Genomic DNA, 18,580 nt, shown 5'->3' with positions numbered 1-18,580 from the left:
GATGACCTCAGCCTTGCTTTGGTTCTCCATTATTCATTACCTATTCATTAGGGATTTTGAAGTTGTTATATTGTACTTACATATTTATCAATAACTTCTATTCATCTATTACAAACATTAGTCAATACCTTATTCTAGGATTGTGTATGGGTTTATCTCCCTAGTAGCTTTCTACAGCCAAGAGTGTCTACACCAAAACAAGACAGTCATTTCCCTCTTAGCTGGTCTATGGTGTAATGCAGTTTGGATGTATACTTTTCTTTCATCTATGACTTCTTTATGACAGAAACAGAAACTCCTTCACAATGAAAATATTTTAATGGGGATCATCTGTCAATTTTCAGAAACGAGATCTTTGGTCACATGAATCAAAGTTTGTTTTCTTCTTCTCTTTCCTTGATGCCCAATTTTTTTTTCAACATAATGTAATCTCACTAGTTTGTTTCTGACTTTGAGGTGGCATTGCCCCCACAGGATGAGATTTCAACATGAAGACTTCCAATAGCTCTGTAGGGTTCTTACCTACAACATTCATTTTGGTTGGCATCCCAGGGCTGGAGACAAAGCACATCTGGATATCTGTCCCCTTCTGCCTGATGTACATCATCATCTTCCTTGGGAATGGCACCATTCTTCATGTCATCAGAACAGACACTTCTCTGCATCAGCCCATGTATCTCTTTCTTGCCATGCTGGCATTGGCTGAGGTTGGTGTCTCTGCCTCTACTCTACCAACAGTACTAGGTATCTTCCTTTTTGATATTTCTGAGATTACCTTTGAAGCATGTCTTCTCCAAATGTTTTTCATCCATTCTTTCTCCATTATGGAGTCAGCTGTGTTGTTAGCCATGTCTGTAGACCGCTTTGTGGCCATCTACAGCCCACTGCGTTATACAACTATCTTGACACTGTCTCGCATCTTTGGCACAGGAGCTGTCATTGGACTGAAGAGTGTTATACTAATGGTCCCATTGCCTATACTGTTACAGAGACTGCCCTTCTGTGGTCACAATGCCCTCTCTCATTCCTATTGCCTCCACCCCAACCTTATCCATTTACCTTGTGGGGACATTTCTATCAACAATATCTATGGACTTTTCATTGTTACTGCCACTTTTGGGCTGGATTCATTGCTCATTGTGGTGTCCTATGGGCTTATACTCCATACTGTACTGGGCATTGCCACAGGAGAAGGGCGGAAGAAAGCACTCAACACATGTGGCTCCCATGTCTGTGCTGTGCTTGCTTATTATGTACCTATGATTGGTTTGTCTATGGTACATCGCTTTGCACATCATGTGTCACCTCTGCTGCAAACCATGATGGCCAATGCTTACCTTTTCTTCCCCCCTGTCATCAATCCCATTGTCTACAGCATTAAGACTAAGGAGATCCGCCGTGGCATCATCAGAATGCTGTCAGAGAAGAGGCTCAGAGTTTAGTGGAAGATGTTAAAAGGGGGGATATTTAGTTGGTTTCTATACTCACAGGTCATCCCAGTTTCTATTTCCAGCACCCACATTGGGCAATTCAGAACTGCCTTCAACTTCAGGTAAAAGGGATCGATCAGAATCCTCTGGCCTCCATGGGCACTTGTACTTCAATACTCATGTGTACGCATGTGTGCACACATGCACGTGTGCATGCACGCACACACAATTTAAACAAAATAAATCTTTCTTTAAAAACCCAGTGTCTAGTAGAATGGAATTAGAGTCTAGCAATGAACTAGAAAGGAATGACAAGTAAATATGGATTATTTGTGATGGATCAGCTCACAAAATCAATGGTATTATACATCATGTTGTGTAGCATGCATGCAAAACTGGGGCAGAAATACAAGAAAGATGTTCTTTAAAAAAAAAGCATGAAAATACAAAAATGAAAAAAAAAAATAACAGATTGATGTCATGGCTCAGCAAGTATGAGCATTCAATTCAGCTGCGAGCCTGCCTCAGTACATCTGCCTTGTGGAACCTGGCAAGGGCCATGCCGGGGGCTGCCAAGTGAAACTGTGACTCAGGACTGGACAAGTGAAGTGGAGTTCACATAGAAGGCAAAGGTTCACTTTTCCCCCCTGAGAAGACAAAACACTGCCCGGTTGTTTCTTAAAGCCATCCTTTGTTCTGAACAAAGGTCAGGGCCTCTTGTGATCCACCCGTACCTGGTTTACACACTGCTGGGAACAGAATCCAGGGTGTCTGGCATACTAGGCAAGCAGGGCAGCAGGAAGAGCAGCCGATGAAAGACCGCATCCCTAGCCACATTCTCCAACCTCCTGGGGCCACAGTTTCTTATGTCGAAAATTAAGAAATGGCTCGCTCCCATTGTGAAGTTCCAGTGAGATGCTATATCTACAGATGAGTGTGAATGTTTTCATTCTTTCACAATGCTGGAATGCCTGCAGAGTGTCCAGGCAGAGACTACAGAATACAAAGCAGTGTGTGGTAGCATTCGTGCCTGAGTTATCAGCATTTAAGGAATAGAAAACTGACTTCAAGCAGCCTTACATAAGAACCTGTAAAAAAAAAGATGAAAAAAAAAAATAAAATACAATCATGTAAACATCAGGATATCCTTCTGAGCAATTGTAATAAAAATCAGTAATTGTGAATCTACATACAAGAGCTCAAAAATGAAAATGAATTTCTGGAGTGAAACAGAGAGAAAGTGAAAAAAATGAACTGATGAAAGTAAAAAATGAAAAGAGAGATAAGCAAAATCAAAATTATCATTAAGGTTTAAATATAAACTATGTGTTTCAAAATGAAAAAAAAAAAAACCTCATTCTTCATCAGAAAAGTGAAACTGCAATTTGAAAGATACCTGAGAAAACTCCCTACACTAGGAAGAGGGAAAATAATCAGTATTGTATCCTCCTGAGTCTTTGAATTCCACAGTAGGTAAACGGATACTTGAGTTCCAAGGAGTTCAAAGAGAGTCCTCCACACAGGCACTGATGTGTCATTTATCCAGCTTCACCGAGGCCCCACACCAGGTTATCTAAAATTACAAACCTTGTGCATTATAGAATATTTTGAAGTTGTTCTACATAGATGCAGAGAAGCAAACTTCTTCCTTATTTACTTTTTGTGTTGTTGAACATGACTCTTCAGACACTTTAAACAATTGAAGAGTTTATAAGTCAAGATTATTGAGGTACCAATATGTACAGTGTTCTTTTAGTGATTCCTCACAGAGCCTCAGGTAGCATTAACATAATGTTTATTCTTCAACTAAAAATCTACTGCTTCTTCACAGTAAGTATCTTATTCATGCACACAGAACCGAGAGCTACTGTTGCCCTCTACCTGGGCCAGATTTAGGAATAAGAACTATTAAAACTTAGCATATGTCAATGGAGCAAGAACTCAAACACTTTGTTCTTATAATTCAGCCAAATAGAATGTACTGAGCACAATTCTAGACCATCAAGACTGAGCAGTGATAACAAGACCAGGTCCCTTCTCTCATGGAGTGCTCACTTCACTGAGAAAGTATTTTCTCCACATATGTTCTGTCTCTGAAACACTTTGTACTACCTGTAATGAAGTTTAGAATCAGTTTTAAGCAGAATTTATAATATCTAATATATGAATAAACACAAATTTTTAAAAAAGCCTTTGAATATTGTGGCAGTTTAAAAGAAAATGGCCCCAAAGGGAATGGTACTATTAGGAGGTATGGTCTTGCTGAAGTATGTGTGGCCTTAATAGAGGAAGTATGTCACTGTGGGGGTGCGTTTTGAGGTCTCTTTTGCTCAAGCTTCCCTCAGTGTGGCACTCAGACCACTTCCTGTTGCCTGTAAAATGTAGGACTCTCAGCTACTTCTCCAGCACCATGTTGGTCTGCATGCCACCATGAGCCCCACCATGATGATAATGTACTAAACCTCTGAAACTGTAAGCTGCCACCTCAATTAAATGTTTTTTTATAAGAGTTGCCATGGTCATATTGTCTCTTCATGGCAATAGAAACCCTTACTAAGACAAATATAAATTTGAAACATTTAAAATCTTGCTTTCATATTGCATTTTAAGGACTGTGATGACTGACAAAGACTGCCTGTAGAAGTTATGCCTATGACCTGACTTCCAAGTTCCCATTTGCCATACGTGTATACACTTTGAACTGAGAATTTATAACTGCCTAAAAGTCTCCCATTGTGCTAGATTTACCCATTGTGTGGCAGTGGAACTCTGTACAGAACAATGATTTAGAGCTGTAAGGAGAAATCAAGCTGACAAACCCACAGGAAGGACCTTCCCATAGACAGCCAGAGAAATAAAAGAGAGGTTATTTTCAGGGCCAAGAAAATAAGAGAGGATATCTTTAGGGAATCGAGAGAAAAGCATTCCACATTTAGAGGAATACAAAGGAGATGGTGAGATCAGGTTGTCAAACAATGTAGTAGAAAATGAAAGTGTTAGCAGCTCACTTCCATTTCCAGAGTTTACATGGTGACTATTCAGCCTCCTTCCTGTGGATACCCCAATATGTAAGGCTATTGAAACATTGAGTCTCCTGAAATAGATGCATATCAAACATATTTACTTTTTGTCTACACTTCAGTAATTATGTTTTATCTCTTCAAATATCAAAAAGTACTTCAAATAATTATATTTCCTTTTTATATATGTATGTATATACAAATTATATATATATATATAAGCTGTGTGCATATTGTGTCTACAATTATAAAAAACAAAAGAATTTTTTATAATGAACATCTAAACTACAGCTGATTACCACTGGCTGTGGAGACATACAGTCTAAATGAAGTTTCACAATGTCTTGGGATACAGCTCAGTTGGTAGAGTATTTGTTTAATGTTCTTGAAGTCCTGGGTTCATAATCTTCCTTACCTTATAAAATGAGGTATGGTTGTGCAAACTTATAATTGTAGCATTTGGGAAGCAGAGGCAGAAGAAGTAGAAGTTCAAGGTCATCCTCAGCTATGGACCAAATTTGAGGCCAGTCTGTACTACATAGAATCATCTAAAAATAATTAACAAATACAGTTGCACAAAAACTCCTAAGTCAGATGTCTCTGGGTGACACTCATCATAGCCCCTTCACTCTGAGGAGAGAGCCAGGCTTTCTTGAGGAAAAATCCAGTATATCATATTCAACAGCTATTTTCTGTAGATTACTATAAAGGGACACTCATTTGCTTCCAATGCTGTTTTCCATTGAAAATCATGTGCTGTCCTCAACTCAGTGTTTAATATATGTATGTGGTGGTATTGTGTTCCCCAAAATATTGTGTACTCTAATAAATTTATCTGGGGTCAGAGAACAGACAGCCACTAGATACAAAGGCTAGAAAATGGTGGCACTCACACCTTTAATACTAGCATTCCAGAGATAGAAATCCCTCTGGATCTCTGTGAGTTCAAGGCCACATTGGAAATAGCCAAGCATGGTGACACACACCTTTAATCCCAGAAAGCCAGCCTTTAATCCCAGGGAGTGGTGGTAGAAAGCAGAAAGATATATAAGGCGTGAGGACCAGAAACTAGCAGCATTTTGGCCTGGTTAAGCATGTGCTGGTTAAGCTTTCAGGCTTTGGAGCAACACAGTTCAGCTGAGATTCATTCTGGATGAGGACTCAGAGGCCTCCAGTCTGAGGAGACAAGACCAGCTGATGATCTGGCGAGGTGAGATAGCTGTGGCTTGTTCTGTCTCTCTGATCTACCAGAATGGACCCCAATAACTCGCCTCAGGTTTGATTTTATTAATAAGAACTTTTAAGATTCCTGCTACATATGTATGAGTATGTCTTTTAGCTCTCTCGTAGCCTGTATGTGAAAAGGTTTGGCATTTATTTTTATATCCATATGTTTCATCCATTGAATTCTGGTGTATTGTGCTTATCAGAATTTATTTATAGGTTTCCAGGGTATCTGTTTCTATGTAGTCTTATAAATAGTATTGTAGTCAAAAGTTCTCATACATATGTGTCAGTTTTTATGTGGCTAAATGCATTCGTCAATATAATATCTGGAGATGGAATTGCTGTGTAAATATTTCTGTAACCTTATAATTTGTGTAGGTAAAGCAATGTCATTATCCTCCAAAGAAGTCACACCCATTCATCTGCCAACCAGAGTCTTTCAGTATTCTTGCATTTTGCTAATATGACAAATACAAACTGTCTCTCAATTTTATTTCACTAGTTATTGTTCTTACTGTATATGAACTATGTGAACATAATTTTTATTTTATATAAGCAGCACCTTCATTCCTGAGGAGAGAGCCTGACTTCCTGGGGAGGAAGTAATGTATGCTCATGTCACAGCTGTTCCCTGCAGGCCATTGTAAAGAGACAGCCCATTTGCCTAAAGACTTGTGAAATCCCCCAGGACAGCTGAACACTTCTCACCATCTTCAGACCACATCGGCTTTGAGTTTGGTTAAAGGGTAACATTTGAGATAGTCCTCAAAACCAGAATGACGAGGAAGCCAACGATTACTGAGACAAGCTTCTGTCAGAATATGACCTAGGCCATTCTCACTTAACCTCAGAGGATCAGCACATTTCCAAGTGCCAGCTTCCTCAACTGCTGATGAACACAGAATGTTCAAGAAATGTTACTGATGACAATTGTGTTTGTTGCTATTATTCAGTTTTCCTTTTTCAAGCTAGGGATCTGCATTCACCGAAGATGATTTTACTTTTTGTCTTCATATCTTTATAACAATATCAAACCATTTTATTTCTGCCCTAAACTTGGTGCTACAAGCATGCAGAATAGGAATTCACATAAACAATTTTAGGACTTCAAATTTAAACTTAGATGATGATTAAGAGCTTTTTTAATAAACTGAACACAAATCTGAAGTTCAAGACAGTAGAATTTCCCCTTAAGGAATGAACACAATCCTTCCCTGGTAGGCATAAAGACTTAAAATTTAACTTCCACCCTTGACCCCTATGGTAGCCCATCCTTATATAATAACACCTCAGCACTAATATTCCAGAGAGTATGCTTTCCATCCAGAGCCAAATCATGTACTGTTGGGTCTGGATGCACAGGCTTCACAATATAGTGCAGACACTTCTGTACCAGAGAGGCTTTCGGTTCTCTCCCTTGAGGCCTGAGGTCTCAGAGCACAATCTGCATGTTCATGTAAAGTCCTGGCGAGAGCTCCCCACTGATCTTCTACATTCCAGCCTGAGCTCTTCAGTCACATAAAAACCACTTGCAGACATGGGCCAGAGAACAGAAATTGAAGATCACTGAAAGAACACAGTGAGTACTCAGTGAGACTAGACTACTCCCGAAATGGATAGCAATAAAAAGAGTAGGGGGTGATTGAGGTGGAAGTTACCCCATAGAAACAAGGGGGAAGTAAGTAGACCTATTTCAGAGATGTGCCACAGGGAGGTGGGGCTGAAGGGAATGTGCCAGGTAGGAAACATGAAGTACTTTATGCAGAGATTTATCACACATTCCCACTGATGCTATGAATGGCGCAGGTACCCTTAGTCATGGAACCTGTGTGTGCTATTCTGTATCATCAGAATCTTGCCCTAGAAAGTGGCTTTCACTGGATGGTATCCCCGCTGCTCCTTGTTTTGTCATCCTTGTCAAACATCTCTGGAAGAGGTGGTTCTGGGGAAACAAGGAAAGAGATGAAAGGAATGAACAGAAACTAGCATGCGCCATCAGGAGATTAGACATTACAGTGCCCCTAAGCGAGTTTAAGAGTAATCTAATGGTAAAGAAATAGTTTCAGGCGTGTTTTCCAGTTATTCAATCCAGACCTCAGCACACAAGGATGAGTTCTAGAAGAAGCAGTACTAGAAATATCATGAAGAGTTAAATAGACTATCCCACATGAATTCAGGCATTGTGGCTCCCACAGCAGGGTTGGCTAAGGAATTGACCCATCTGCAGAATTACTCAATAAACTGTAAATCAATATGTGCAGCAGAGGAAAAGCATGGCCACATTTTACCAATACTAAGCCCAGGTCTCCTCTTTCCTCCTCCTCTCACTTCCTTCTTTGCTTCCATCTCTTTCTGTTTTTCCTTAATACATATGCCCTGGCTTTAGGTCTACCCTTGGGTGTTACACGTGCATGGATACTCATGCTCAAATACATGTACTCACTCACATATCTGTATTCACACACGCTCATATATTTGTAGACACACAAATACATTCTCACCTTCAGAAAGTGGGTTGTCCACTAATTCCATACTTTTTTCAGGACCCTGTCCACAGCCCCTTTGCTAACAGAAAATCTAATGGTGTCTCTCCCTGGCTTAAGGCCTTGTAAAAGCTCCATTCTCCCTCCAGAGCACTGGTTTTTACCCCCTTTCTGCCTCTGTTCCCATCATACCTACAGCCAGGTGCACATCTGCAGGTACACATTTTCTATTATATTCAGAACCAAGGTGTGTGTGTGTGTGTGCGTGTGTGTGTGTGTGTGTGTGTGTGTGTGTGCGCGCGCGCACATGACATGAAAGTTGAGAGGGAATATGAGGTGAAGGAAGGGATCAAATGGACAAGCAAGATAAATAATGGTGGTGGGAAGAAAGTCAATCGTGTTCTCTCTCATTTCAAACATATATGGACTACATATGGGGTAGAAAGGGACCAGGAAAGGGTTGGTAGGAGGAAGAGTTACACAAGGACATGAACATGAGCAATGTAGAGTGTACACGTATATATGGATGTGTCATAATAAAACCCATTATTTTTAACTGACTTTAAAAAGGAGAAGAAACAAGCCGGGCTGTGGCGGCACACACCTTTAATCCCAGCACTCGGGAGGCAGAGCCAGGCGGATCTCTGTGAGTTCGAGGCCAGCCTGGACTACCAAGTGAGTCCCAGGAAAGGCGCAAAGCTACACAGAGAAACCCTGTCTCGAAGAAAAAAAAAAAAAAGGAGAAGAAACAACTCAAATTCACAGCAGTGTGTATGTGAGCCTTCATCACTGGGCTGAGTCAGCTCCATGGCAAGAGCACTCAATAAACTTCATCTTAGCTGAGCTAAACCAAATAGAAAGACTACCTGGTTTTTCAATGAAAAAAAAACTCTCTTTTCTTCAGTAAATGTTCTTCCTTATTGAGAATGGTGAGCTGAAATCACATATTAGTCAAGTGAGTTAAAATTAAAACATTCTAGGGCAGTCAATTTTTGTAAATGTCATGTTTCTTTCCTGCTCTCTGCCATCCCCAGTGATGACTGACTTTCCACAGAGACTGAGTTGTACTCAACTATACCACCATCAAAATTTTTACTTGTAAGGCCACATGGAAGGTTTTAAAAAGAAATCATTGTAGATCAGCTATAAAGAAATAGATTGTTCACTGAGAAGCGAGCATATCCTTCATCTCATAATGTTACCTCTTGTTTGTTTGTGAAGTGTTTGAGAATCTCACAAGAGGCCTGATCTCTTGGCATCAATGGTCTTCCCCATGTAGCTCACTACTCTTAGTATTTTTCATCTAGTTCTGTCAGCTCATAAGCATACGTTTTTCAAAATAAAATATACTCTCCTATGGATATTGCACTGATCAACCAAAGCAAGTGGAAATATAACAATAGAGAAGGATCATATACATTTAAAAACAAAATGTGTCTGCCATCTAGAAAAAGGAAAGAGATACAGAGTCCCAAACTCTATTCAGGAGTATCAGAGTCAGCACAGAATATAGTGAGTGGTGAACTGTTCTGCTGGAGTCAGATTGGACAGCCACAAGGAGCCACTGTGCTGTGGTTATTTCCTGGTCGTGTGAACAATCTTGTCATTGCACAGAGCTGGGGGCGGGGCGTGGAGGCACCGACATAACTCCGATTTCTTCCCTTTACAGTTTTACAAATGACCAGCCACCTCTCTAGTCAGCATGATCTTGTTCAGAATATTTCTAGCTTTTCTAATATTAACAACCAATCTGTTAATGAAGATTATTAGTGCTCAGTACTATGGCGGCTTCACAGCCTTGGTCATGGTCACTTGTCTTTGGTTATGGTTTCTGGACATTCTTACTCTTCACTATTCTGTTGGTCGTTCTCACTGGTGTCTATAACTTCTCTATAATTTACTTTCTTATAAAAAAAACCCACATTTAATCCTTTTTTATTTTCCTAACTGAAAGGCATCCATTTCTGTTTTTATTTTCTGTTTCCTAATTTATGTTGTTGCTGCTGCTGCTGTTCAAATTAAGTAAGTGTTCCCTGAGCTGTAAATTTGGCATTTATAGACCTCTTATGGGGCATTAGATTTTAACACTTCATAATTATAGGAAATAATTAAATAGTGGGGCGTTTCCGGGTAGATATATCCATCGTTTTCACTCTCAGAACATTGCAAAAATTAAGAGCCATTCATTAAGAAAGAGGCTCTGCATTCATCCTCTAGAGGGCAGTATAGAACCCTTTGCGAATACATTACCGAAGCTCTTCAAAGTTTCTCTTTAATTCCCTCTTCAGACTACTTCATCTTGGTTTCATTTCCCATTACTCTACTAACATTAAAATGCTTTTGTAAATATTTCTTTTATAGAAAAATCTCTGAAAAGTTCTTTGCATGCAATTCCCATTGTTTCTTTTTCTGTTTTTGGCTAATTGCTAAATTTTACATTTCCTTATAAATTGATCTTAATGTATCTACTTTTCTTCCTTCCTACCCTCCCTCCTTTCTTCCTTACCCAAAGTTCTGGTCTGCGTTATCATATTAACTCCTAGATTCTCAGCTACTTGCAAAATGATAAGTTTCTATGACTTCTTCCTGTCTTATTGGACCTACTTACTATTCGTCTACTTGTCACTTCTCATGGACTATCCCTATGAATATTAAACTCTTTGTGCACAAAGCAAACATATGGTGTTGCCCCAGGAGTACTGTCATACTCCTATGCTCCTTAATAGAATAATTGTCATTATAATTCACACAGTGGCTGAAGCAAGATACTTGGAAGTCACCTCAATACTTGCCATTTTAAACACTATTTCATTTGAGTAAATAGTACAAAGTACTAAAAAGTAATCTTTCTGATGTCTGTCATGTACAACAGAGACAAAACTTTTGTTTCAATTGTTTGTTTGTTTTAAAATTCTAATAAGATTAGTTTCAGTCAGTAAATATATACATATATATATGTACATATGCACAGATAGAACAGTCATCAGAGTACATGTTACCAAAGGAAATATATAGCTAAATTTTAGTACACATCATAAGGAATACAAGTTGAAAGAAATAAGTTTATCTTGAATAGAAATTAATAGGCAAATCCTCAGTGTTCCGCTTCTGGTTGTTGAATGACTCAGTAGTACATTTATCAGGGGCGATCTGTAGCCTATATCCTTGATTGCACTGATTGTACGAACAATAAATCTCTTATAGTATCATACTGATACTGTTCTTAATGTGGAATGCAGATTCTGTATGTTTCATCCACCAAGCATGTCAGAAGTAACTAATACCACTCACGATCCATTCTACTTCATCCTCACGGGCATCCCTGGATTTGAGGCTCTCCATCTCTGGATCTCCATCCCCTTCTTCTGCCTCTATACCATCTCCATTATGGGCAACATCACCATCCTCACTATCATCCGCACAGAGCCATCTCTCCGCCAGCCCATGTACCTCTTCCTCTCCATGCTGGCCCTCACTGACCTGGGTCTCACTCTCACCACACTGCCCACTGTCATGCAGCTCCTCTGGTTCAACATTCGGGAAATCAGCTTTGAAGCCTGCTTTGCCCAGTTCTTCTTCCTCCATGGGTTTTCCTTCATGGAATCATCTGTTCTATTGGCAATGTCCTTTGACCGCTATGTGGCCATCTGCCGCCCACTCCATTATGCCTCCATCCTCACCAATGAGGTCATTGTTAGAATTGGGTTGACCATCATTTGCCGCTGTGTTGTAGCTGTTCTTCCTTCCCTTTTCCTGCTCAAGCGCCTGCCCTTCTGCCATTCCCACCTTCTCTCTCACTCCTACTGCCTCCACCAGGACATGATTCACCTGGTCTGTGCTGACATCAGGGTCAACAGCTGGTACGGATTTGCTCTGGTCCTGCTCATTATTGTGTTAGACCCTCTGCTCATTGTACTCTCCTATGCACTCATCCTGAAAAGTATCTTGAACACAGCCACTTGGACTGAGCGACTCCGGGCTCTCAACAACTGTCTGTCCCACATGCTAGCTGTTCTGGTTCTCTATGTCCCCATGGTTGGTGTTTCTATGACTCACCGCTTTGCCAAGCATGCCTCTCCATTGGTCCATGTTCTCATGGCCAATATCTACTTGTTGGCACCTCCTGTGATGAACCCCATCATTTACAGTGCCAAGACCAAGCAGATCCGCCAGGGAATCACTCGCCTCCTCTTACAGAGAAAAGTGCACTGAAGATTGACGTTTACATTGAAAGGAGTAATCTGACATATGTAACATGGGATCAAACATAAATATTACACCATAAATTGTACATAGCAAAGATGCAGAGAAGAACAGATGCTTTGTAGAATACTCCCAGCTAATACAAGAGACATTGTTGTTTGACTGGAAATTAAAGCTCAGGTTTCCTTTTCTCTAACCACTTGCCTTTGAGATGAAGAAATCCATTTTTAAAATATAGAATTTTTTCTTTCTTCTGCACAGTGTTTTGAGCATATGGTAAAGTATATGATTTTTTTTACAAACTCAAAATTCTTATAATGTATAAACATGCTTATTGAAGCTATAGCCTTCACATGCCTCTTTCATTACTAAATACTAGAATTTAATTAAACATGAGTTCTTATATAATTTTATCATAATAATGGAAGAAACTCCATGGACTAGGAGACCAGTTAAAGAAAGAATAAATCACAGATCTTGGTGCTACATGAAAGACAAATAAATGCTATATATCAAGAGCTGAAGCAGAACAAGTTTAAGAAACTGAGAGTTTGGGGAAACAGGAATGTAAGAAACAGTTTAACTATTTCATGCAAGGATCACTTAAATTGTGTGATTTGGTTCCAGAAGCATCCACCAAGCAATGGCTCTGGACATAAAAGAACAACTCTGATATCAACTTCTACTGTCTGTTATCAAGCAACTTTGATGTCCTCTCCTTATGTCTGTTATCAAGGTTTCCAGTGTTAACATCTACAGGAAAAACAGAAAGTAAAATGCATGCCAACCTATGTCTCATTTATTAAAAAATATTTATTTGCAATCAAAATAATTATTCATATCATTAAGAGATCAGTTCTTATCTAGATTTTTTATGTAATGTAAAATTTTTAATCTATTGTTTACATAAATTATATGTTAAATGTACTTTTTTAGTTTTTTAGTTTTTTTAAGTGCTTTTATTTTTTGAGATTATAATTACATCATGCCTCCCTTCCCTTTTCTCCCTCCCAACCTTCCTATATACCAGACTTTCTCTCTTTCAAATTCATGGACTTTTAACAACAATATAGGATAGCAATTTCGGAAACACATATTTAAATATGTATGTATGTGTGTTTTGTCACATATATTTATAATAGAATAAACATTAAATAATTTCAAGCGCAAAAATGTACTTCACAGTCAAGTGAATTTGAGGCAACAAATGTGTTGATGTAAGTATCTGTTAAAGAATATATTCTCAAATTACTAAAGTCAATTATTAAAACATTATATATTTAGATTCATGGAATATTTAAGTGCATGATCAACTAATTTAAACCTACTATAATATCTCTGAAAATGAACTCTCATCAACTACATATATTTATTACAAAATATTAGCTATCAACCTGAAAACACTTAAGCTAGACAGATTTTTTTCTTTTCTTAGAGAATATATAAACAAAATTTTTATAATTGCTGTTCCAAACAAAACAAGTGGTTCAAAAAATTACTGTGTACAGGTGACTGGTGAACTAAGTGAACAGGGAGGAATGGTCTACAAAATGGAAAATATTGTAATTGGGGGCCTTGAGTTGAGAGAGGCTGAGGGCCTGGTGCTAGACGTGTGAACCAGCTCTACACAAGGAACTGAGGTTGCAGAGGTGAGAGTGTGGTCATCCCTATTGGATGAGGATTTCTATGAGACCACAGGCGGAAGGAGAAAGAAATGATTAGACCTGCGCTTATAGAGAAGTCGTCAGGGAAGAGAACAGAATATACCTCAAAGCATGTTGAACAAATGAAGGTTGAGGGAATGGAAGGAAGGAAGGAAGGAAGGAAGGAAGGAAGGAAGGAAGGAAGGAAGGAAGGAAGGAAGGAAGGAAGGAAGGAAGGAAAGGGGAAGACAGAACACTCAAGAATCATGCCTGGGCAGCTGAGTCTGCTCATATTTTACTTTATGACTCTATTGAGATCATTCAGTCAATGTACATCCCAGAGTCATTAAATACACATGAATTCAGGTTGTGGAAAACATTGTATGCTGTGCTGAAGGAAGAATCCCTTCCTTATATAGCAAGGTAGCTTCATAGGTAAGTTATAATTTATTATTTAAAGATGGACAATTTCAGAGTCAAAGGGGGTTCTATCATAATAAAGAAAATGTTTAAACCATGACTATCCGGGACAAACAAGAAAGTATACTCATTCAAAGGCACATTTCCAAAATTGCCTTTCTTGGCCAGGTGGTGGTGGCACACGCCTTTAATCCCAGCACTCGGGAGGCAGAGTCAGGAGGATCTCTGTGAGTTCAAGGCCAGCCTGGGCTACCAAGTGAGTTCCAAGAAAGACGCAAAGCTACACAGAGAAACCTTGTCTCCAAAAAAAAAAAAAAATCTCCTTTCTTAATTAAGGGGGACACTTCATCCCTTGGAATCCCATAAAAGTGAATTTTTTATTTATTTTAATTCATATATCATTAAATCTCAAAACTATTATTAACTTGCTATTTGCTAAGAGTTAGGATGGAATAAAAAGTAAATTTATTATCTCTGCCTTCAATTATTATATGTGATTAGAGAAGAAAAGTATGGACGTGTGTATTCAAGACACATGTATGTCAATAAAATGTAAGATGGGATGCATTTGAGTATGTCACTTGTGATTTGCAATCAAATTTGTAGTTATGCTATGAATTCATTCCTCATTTTCATTGTCAAAATGCCTAACCAAAAACTTTACCTGTGGGAGACTTACAACCAGAGTTTATGGATTCAATAATAATTCCTGCCACCCGAGTCTGTGATTCAGATCAATCCCTTCTTGCAGGAAAATAAGGAGGCAATTCCCTGTTGAATTGGACGGGTCTTGACACTGTATATGATGGGATTGAGCACTGGTGGCACAAAAAGATAGATGCTCGACATGAGTGTATGGACCACTGGAGACACATGCTTGGCAACACGATGCATCACAGACACACCAATCATAGGCACATAATATATAAGCACTGCACAGATATGTGACACACATGTATTGAGTGCCTTCTTCCGACCCTCCCCAGAAGCAATACCCATCACTGTGTAAAGAATGAGCCCATAAGAAATCACAATGAGCAGTGAGTCCAGCCCAAAAGTGGCCAGGACAATGGCCAAGCCAAGGATGCTGTTCAGCCTAGTATCTGCACAAGGCAGCTGGATCAGGTCTGAGTGGAGGCAATACGAATGGGAGAGGATATTTATGTGACAATATGGCAGTCGTTTTAAAAGAATTGGAAGTGGGCCCATGAGTGCAACGCTCTTCAGTGTAATACCCATACCCATGAATATGATCCGAGGCAGAGTTAGGATGGCTGTATAGCGGAGAGGGTTGTAGATGGCTACAAAGCGGTCATAACTCATGGCCAACAGGACTCCTGACTCCATGCCAGAGAAAGTGTGAATGAAGAACATTTGGGCCAAACAGCCATCAAAGTTAATTCTGTAGGCATCAAGCCAAAGAATGCCCATAACGGTGGGCAGTGTGGACACCGAGACTCCCACCTCAGAGATGGCCAGCATGGAGAGGAACAGGTACATTGGCTCATGGAGAGCTGAGTCTGCCTGAACTGCTGCCATGATTAGGCTGTTGCCCACAATGGCAACCATGTACATGATGAAAAAGGGAATGGAGAGCCAGCCATGTTGGGCCTCCAGTCCTGGAATGCCAGTCAGGAAGACTGATAGCAGGTCAAGACTTTCATTGTTCTCTGCTCCCATGACACCAACAGTAAAGATAAGTCTTCACCTGTGTTTGAAACAAACTGAAGTTAGCCAACACCTGTTGAGTAATACCTGTTAGTATCCACTGTAAAAAACTGAAGGAAGTGAGGAAGGTGGTGGGTGAAGCAACCTAACAGACATTCACATCTTTCTTCCTGATCCCCTGAGTCCACAGTGCCCACCTGTTGCATGTCAAAGAGTTATTTCAGATTTCTCAATCTTATAAGAGATTGCTTTTTTGTTTGTTCTCTTATAAAATGAAGGTATACTATTCTTGTATTTAAATGAGTAGAAGGTAGGGAATATTGATATTCAGTGCTCATGTTTCTGATTTTCTAAGGTGGTGAAAGTGAATCTCTAATCTAGGTTAGAGTGATCATGGAGCTGAATTTTCATCAGTTACTATAAATATGAGAAGACAAGAACACCTAAGTAAGTACTCATGTCCACGTGTTCTCACTCTATTCCAGGCGGGAAGCAATATATTGAATAAATTGAGGTTGAGGATTTAGAAGGCTGGAAAGTAAAGTTCTAGATGAAAATGTGAACTTACAAGTTACCTATGACTGGAAAACAGAGTTCAGCAAACCTATCAACGATGAAGTGCTACAAAATGAGATTTGACCCAGAATCCATGGACTGAGCAAAAATACAGATAAATAGCTTCATTAGCCAATCAGAGTGTGAAAATACTAAAGTTTAAAATTATGTGGTATGGCTTAATATAATGTAACATAATGAATGGTAGTTAGCATAGTAAATCAATTTTCTAAAGGAAATGTGAACAGTAGATGTAATGATACTCAAGATAAGTAGGTTCCAGTCATGTGTTTAGTCATTCACAACAGTGTAGATATGTGAATCACAGTGTCTATGTGACTCCTTCATAATTACTCAGTGTTGAGGTGATGAAGATAGCAGTGAACTAGTGGGCAGACCAACTCTGCAGCTGCCCGGGCCCAGAACCAGGATTATGAATTGGCCTGCCCCAACATCCACCCCATCTGTGATCTGCTAGAGCATGTGAAAGGGTTGGTCCTGCAGACCCAAAGCTGCCAAATCTCCACAACACAGGGCAACAACAAAATATCCAAGAAGAGTCTGAGCGATGGCCCAGCATTGGTGCTGTAGCAGAAACCAGAGGCCTCAGACCATGACTCTTTGCAATGAACACTTGCAAGTAAAGATAAAGACATATGGACAAAGGGGTTTACTGTGTGACTCACTGTGCCACACTACAGCTTCCATAACAAGATTTTTATTTCTTTTCCTTTTTTTCTCTTAAATTTTGTTTTATTGTGCCAGGGGTGGGGGCGTTTACAGGGGCAGAGGGCTGATGCAAAGGGATGGGGAAATGAATGGGATCAAGATGCATGATGTGAAAGACACATTGAATAAGTTTTAAAAAGAAAGGAAATGGGGCAAGGCAGTGGTGGCACACACCTTTAATCCTAGCACTTGAGAGGCAGAGGCAGGTGGATCTCTGTGAGTTCGAGGCCAACCTGGACTACAGAGTGAGTTTCAGGAAAGGTGCAAAGCTACACAGAGAAACCCTGTCTCGAAAAAAAAAAAAAAAGAAGAAGAAAAAAGAAATGAAATAGATGACCTTTCTTTATGTTTTTCTTGTCTTTATTACATGTTGCTTTATATATGTCTAATTTTCAGTATACAATAGTTCTGCTTAAATGATTTACCCATAATCTCCTCCATGACATCTTGCTACCAAACTGTCATCCATGCTCACTTAATTACTCTCAATAATTGAATGCTTACTGCACCCCCCAAAACACTGACTTCATCATATCTCATTGTCCTACAGAGGACTTTCTTCTTCTGGGTTTGAATGTCTGTGAAAGCATTAATCATAATTTATGAGAATATATTTTCTTGTATATTTGTTAGTTTAATATCTGTACCTCCTACTAGACTGAAACTCCATCAGAAAAAGGGAGAATACTTTTTTTCTCTAGTAATTCCTAATATTTGCCTAAGTTTAAATACATAGAAAATTTGTGTAAAAAATATTGGATGAATAAATAATTGAATATATAAGCAATAACTGAAAGTTTCAAAAATGGTATTTTATAATTCCTTCTCCATGCTGCACATTGCTCATACTAAATTCCTTTGTCTACTTCTCAAAATTCTAGGTTTTAATGCCCAGACCACCCAGGTTCTCTTGGCAAGATTCCTTCTGGAGAGTAAATTTAACATGAATGACCAGTTTACACAATGACAGCTTTTCATAATACTGGGTAAACATAAATAAAACTTTATCTCAGTCCTAACTTTATAATATTTTGTAGACTTTTGATATTTTGTTAACAGTGGCATTCCTGCTTGAGCAGTGTATAACAGTATTTATAATAAATCTTGACAATTACTGTTTATAATTTGTAAAATTTCTATCCAGAAATATGCTTAAAATTCTTCTTGAGAACAAGTATTCTCTTGTATTTATTTTAAGCCTA

General features: G+C 39.1%; 3 protein-coding genes across 3 annotated transcripts; 2 read left to right on the top strand and 1 right to left on the bottom strand.

Moving 5' to 3' along the window:
• Positions 1 to 488: 488 nt before the first annotated feature.
• On the top strand, positions 489 to 1,442 carry LOC114706574 (olfactory receptor 51J1). Its single transcript, XM_028889027.1, has one exon. The coding sequence runs from the start codon at positions 489 to 491 to the stop codon at positions 1,440 to 1,442; it is 954 nt and encodes a 317-aa protein (XP_028744860.1).
• Positions 1,443 to 11,406: 9,964 nt separating this feature from the next.
• Positions 11,407 to 12,372, top strand: LOC114706711 (olfactory receptor 51Q1). The gene has a single exon (XM_028889200.1). It carries the CDS (start codon positions 11,407 to 11,409, stop codon positions 12,370 to 12,372), a length of 966 nt encoding a protein of 321 aa, XP_028745033.1.
• A 2,783-nt stretch (positions 12,373 to 15,155) lies between these two features.
• Positions 15,156 to 16,106, bottom strand: LOC114706712 (olfactory receptor 51I2-like). Its single transcript, XM_028889201.1, has one exon. It carries the CDS (start codon positions 16,104 to 16,106, stop codon positions 15,156 to 15,158), a length of 951 nt encoding a protein of 316 aa, XP_028745034.1.
• Positions 16,107 to 18,580: the final 2,474 nt, after the last annotated feature.

Source organism: Peromyscus leucopus, chromosome 1 (assembly GCF_004664715.2).
Source record: "Peromyscus leucopus breed LL Stock chromosome 1, UCI_PerLeu_2.1, whole genome shotgun sequence".
NCBI lineage: Eukaryota > Metazoa > Chordata > Mammalia > Rodentia > Cricetidae > Peromyscus > Peromyscus leucopus.
This window is presented reverse-complemented; position numbering and strand designations above follow the sequence as displayed.

Excerpts from the sequence above, each read along its gene's own strand:
- LOC114706574 (XM_028889027.1), top strand. The coding sequence starts at position 489 with ATGAAGACTTCCAATAGCTCTGTAGGGTTCTTACCTACAACATTCATT.
- LOC114706711 (XM_028889200.1), top strand. The coding sequence starts at position 11,407 with ATGTTTCATCCACCAAGCATGTCAGAAGTAACTAATACCACTCACGAT.
- LOC114706712 (XM_028889201.1), bottom strand. The coding sequence starts at position 16,106 with ATGGGAGCAGAGAACAATGAAAGTCTTGACCTGCTATCAGTCTTCCTG.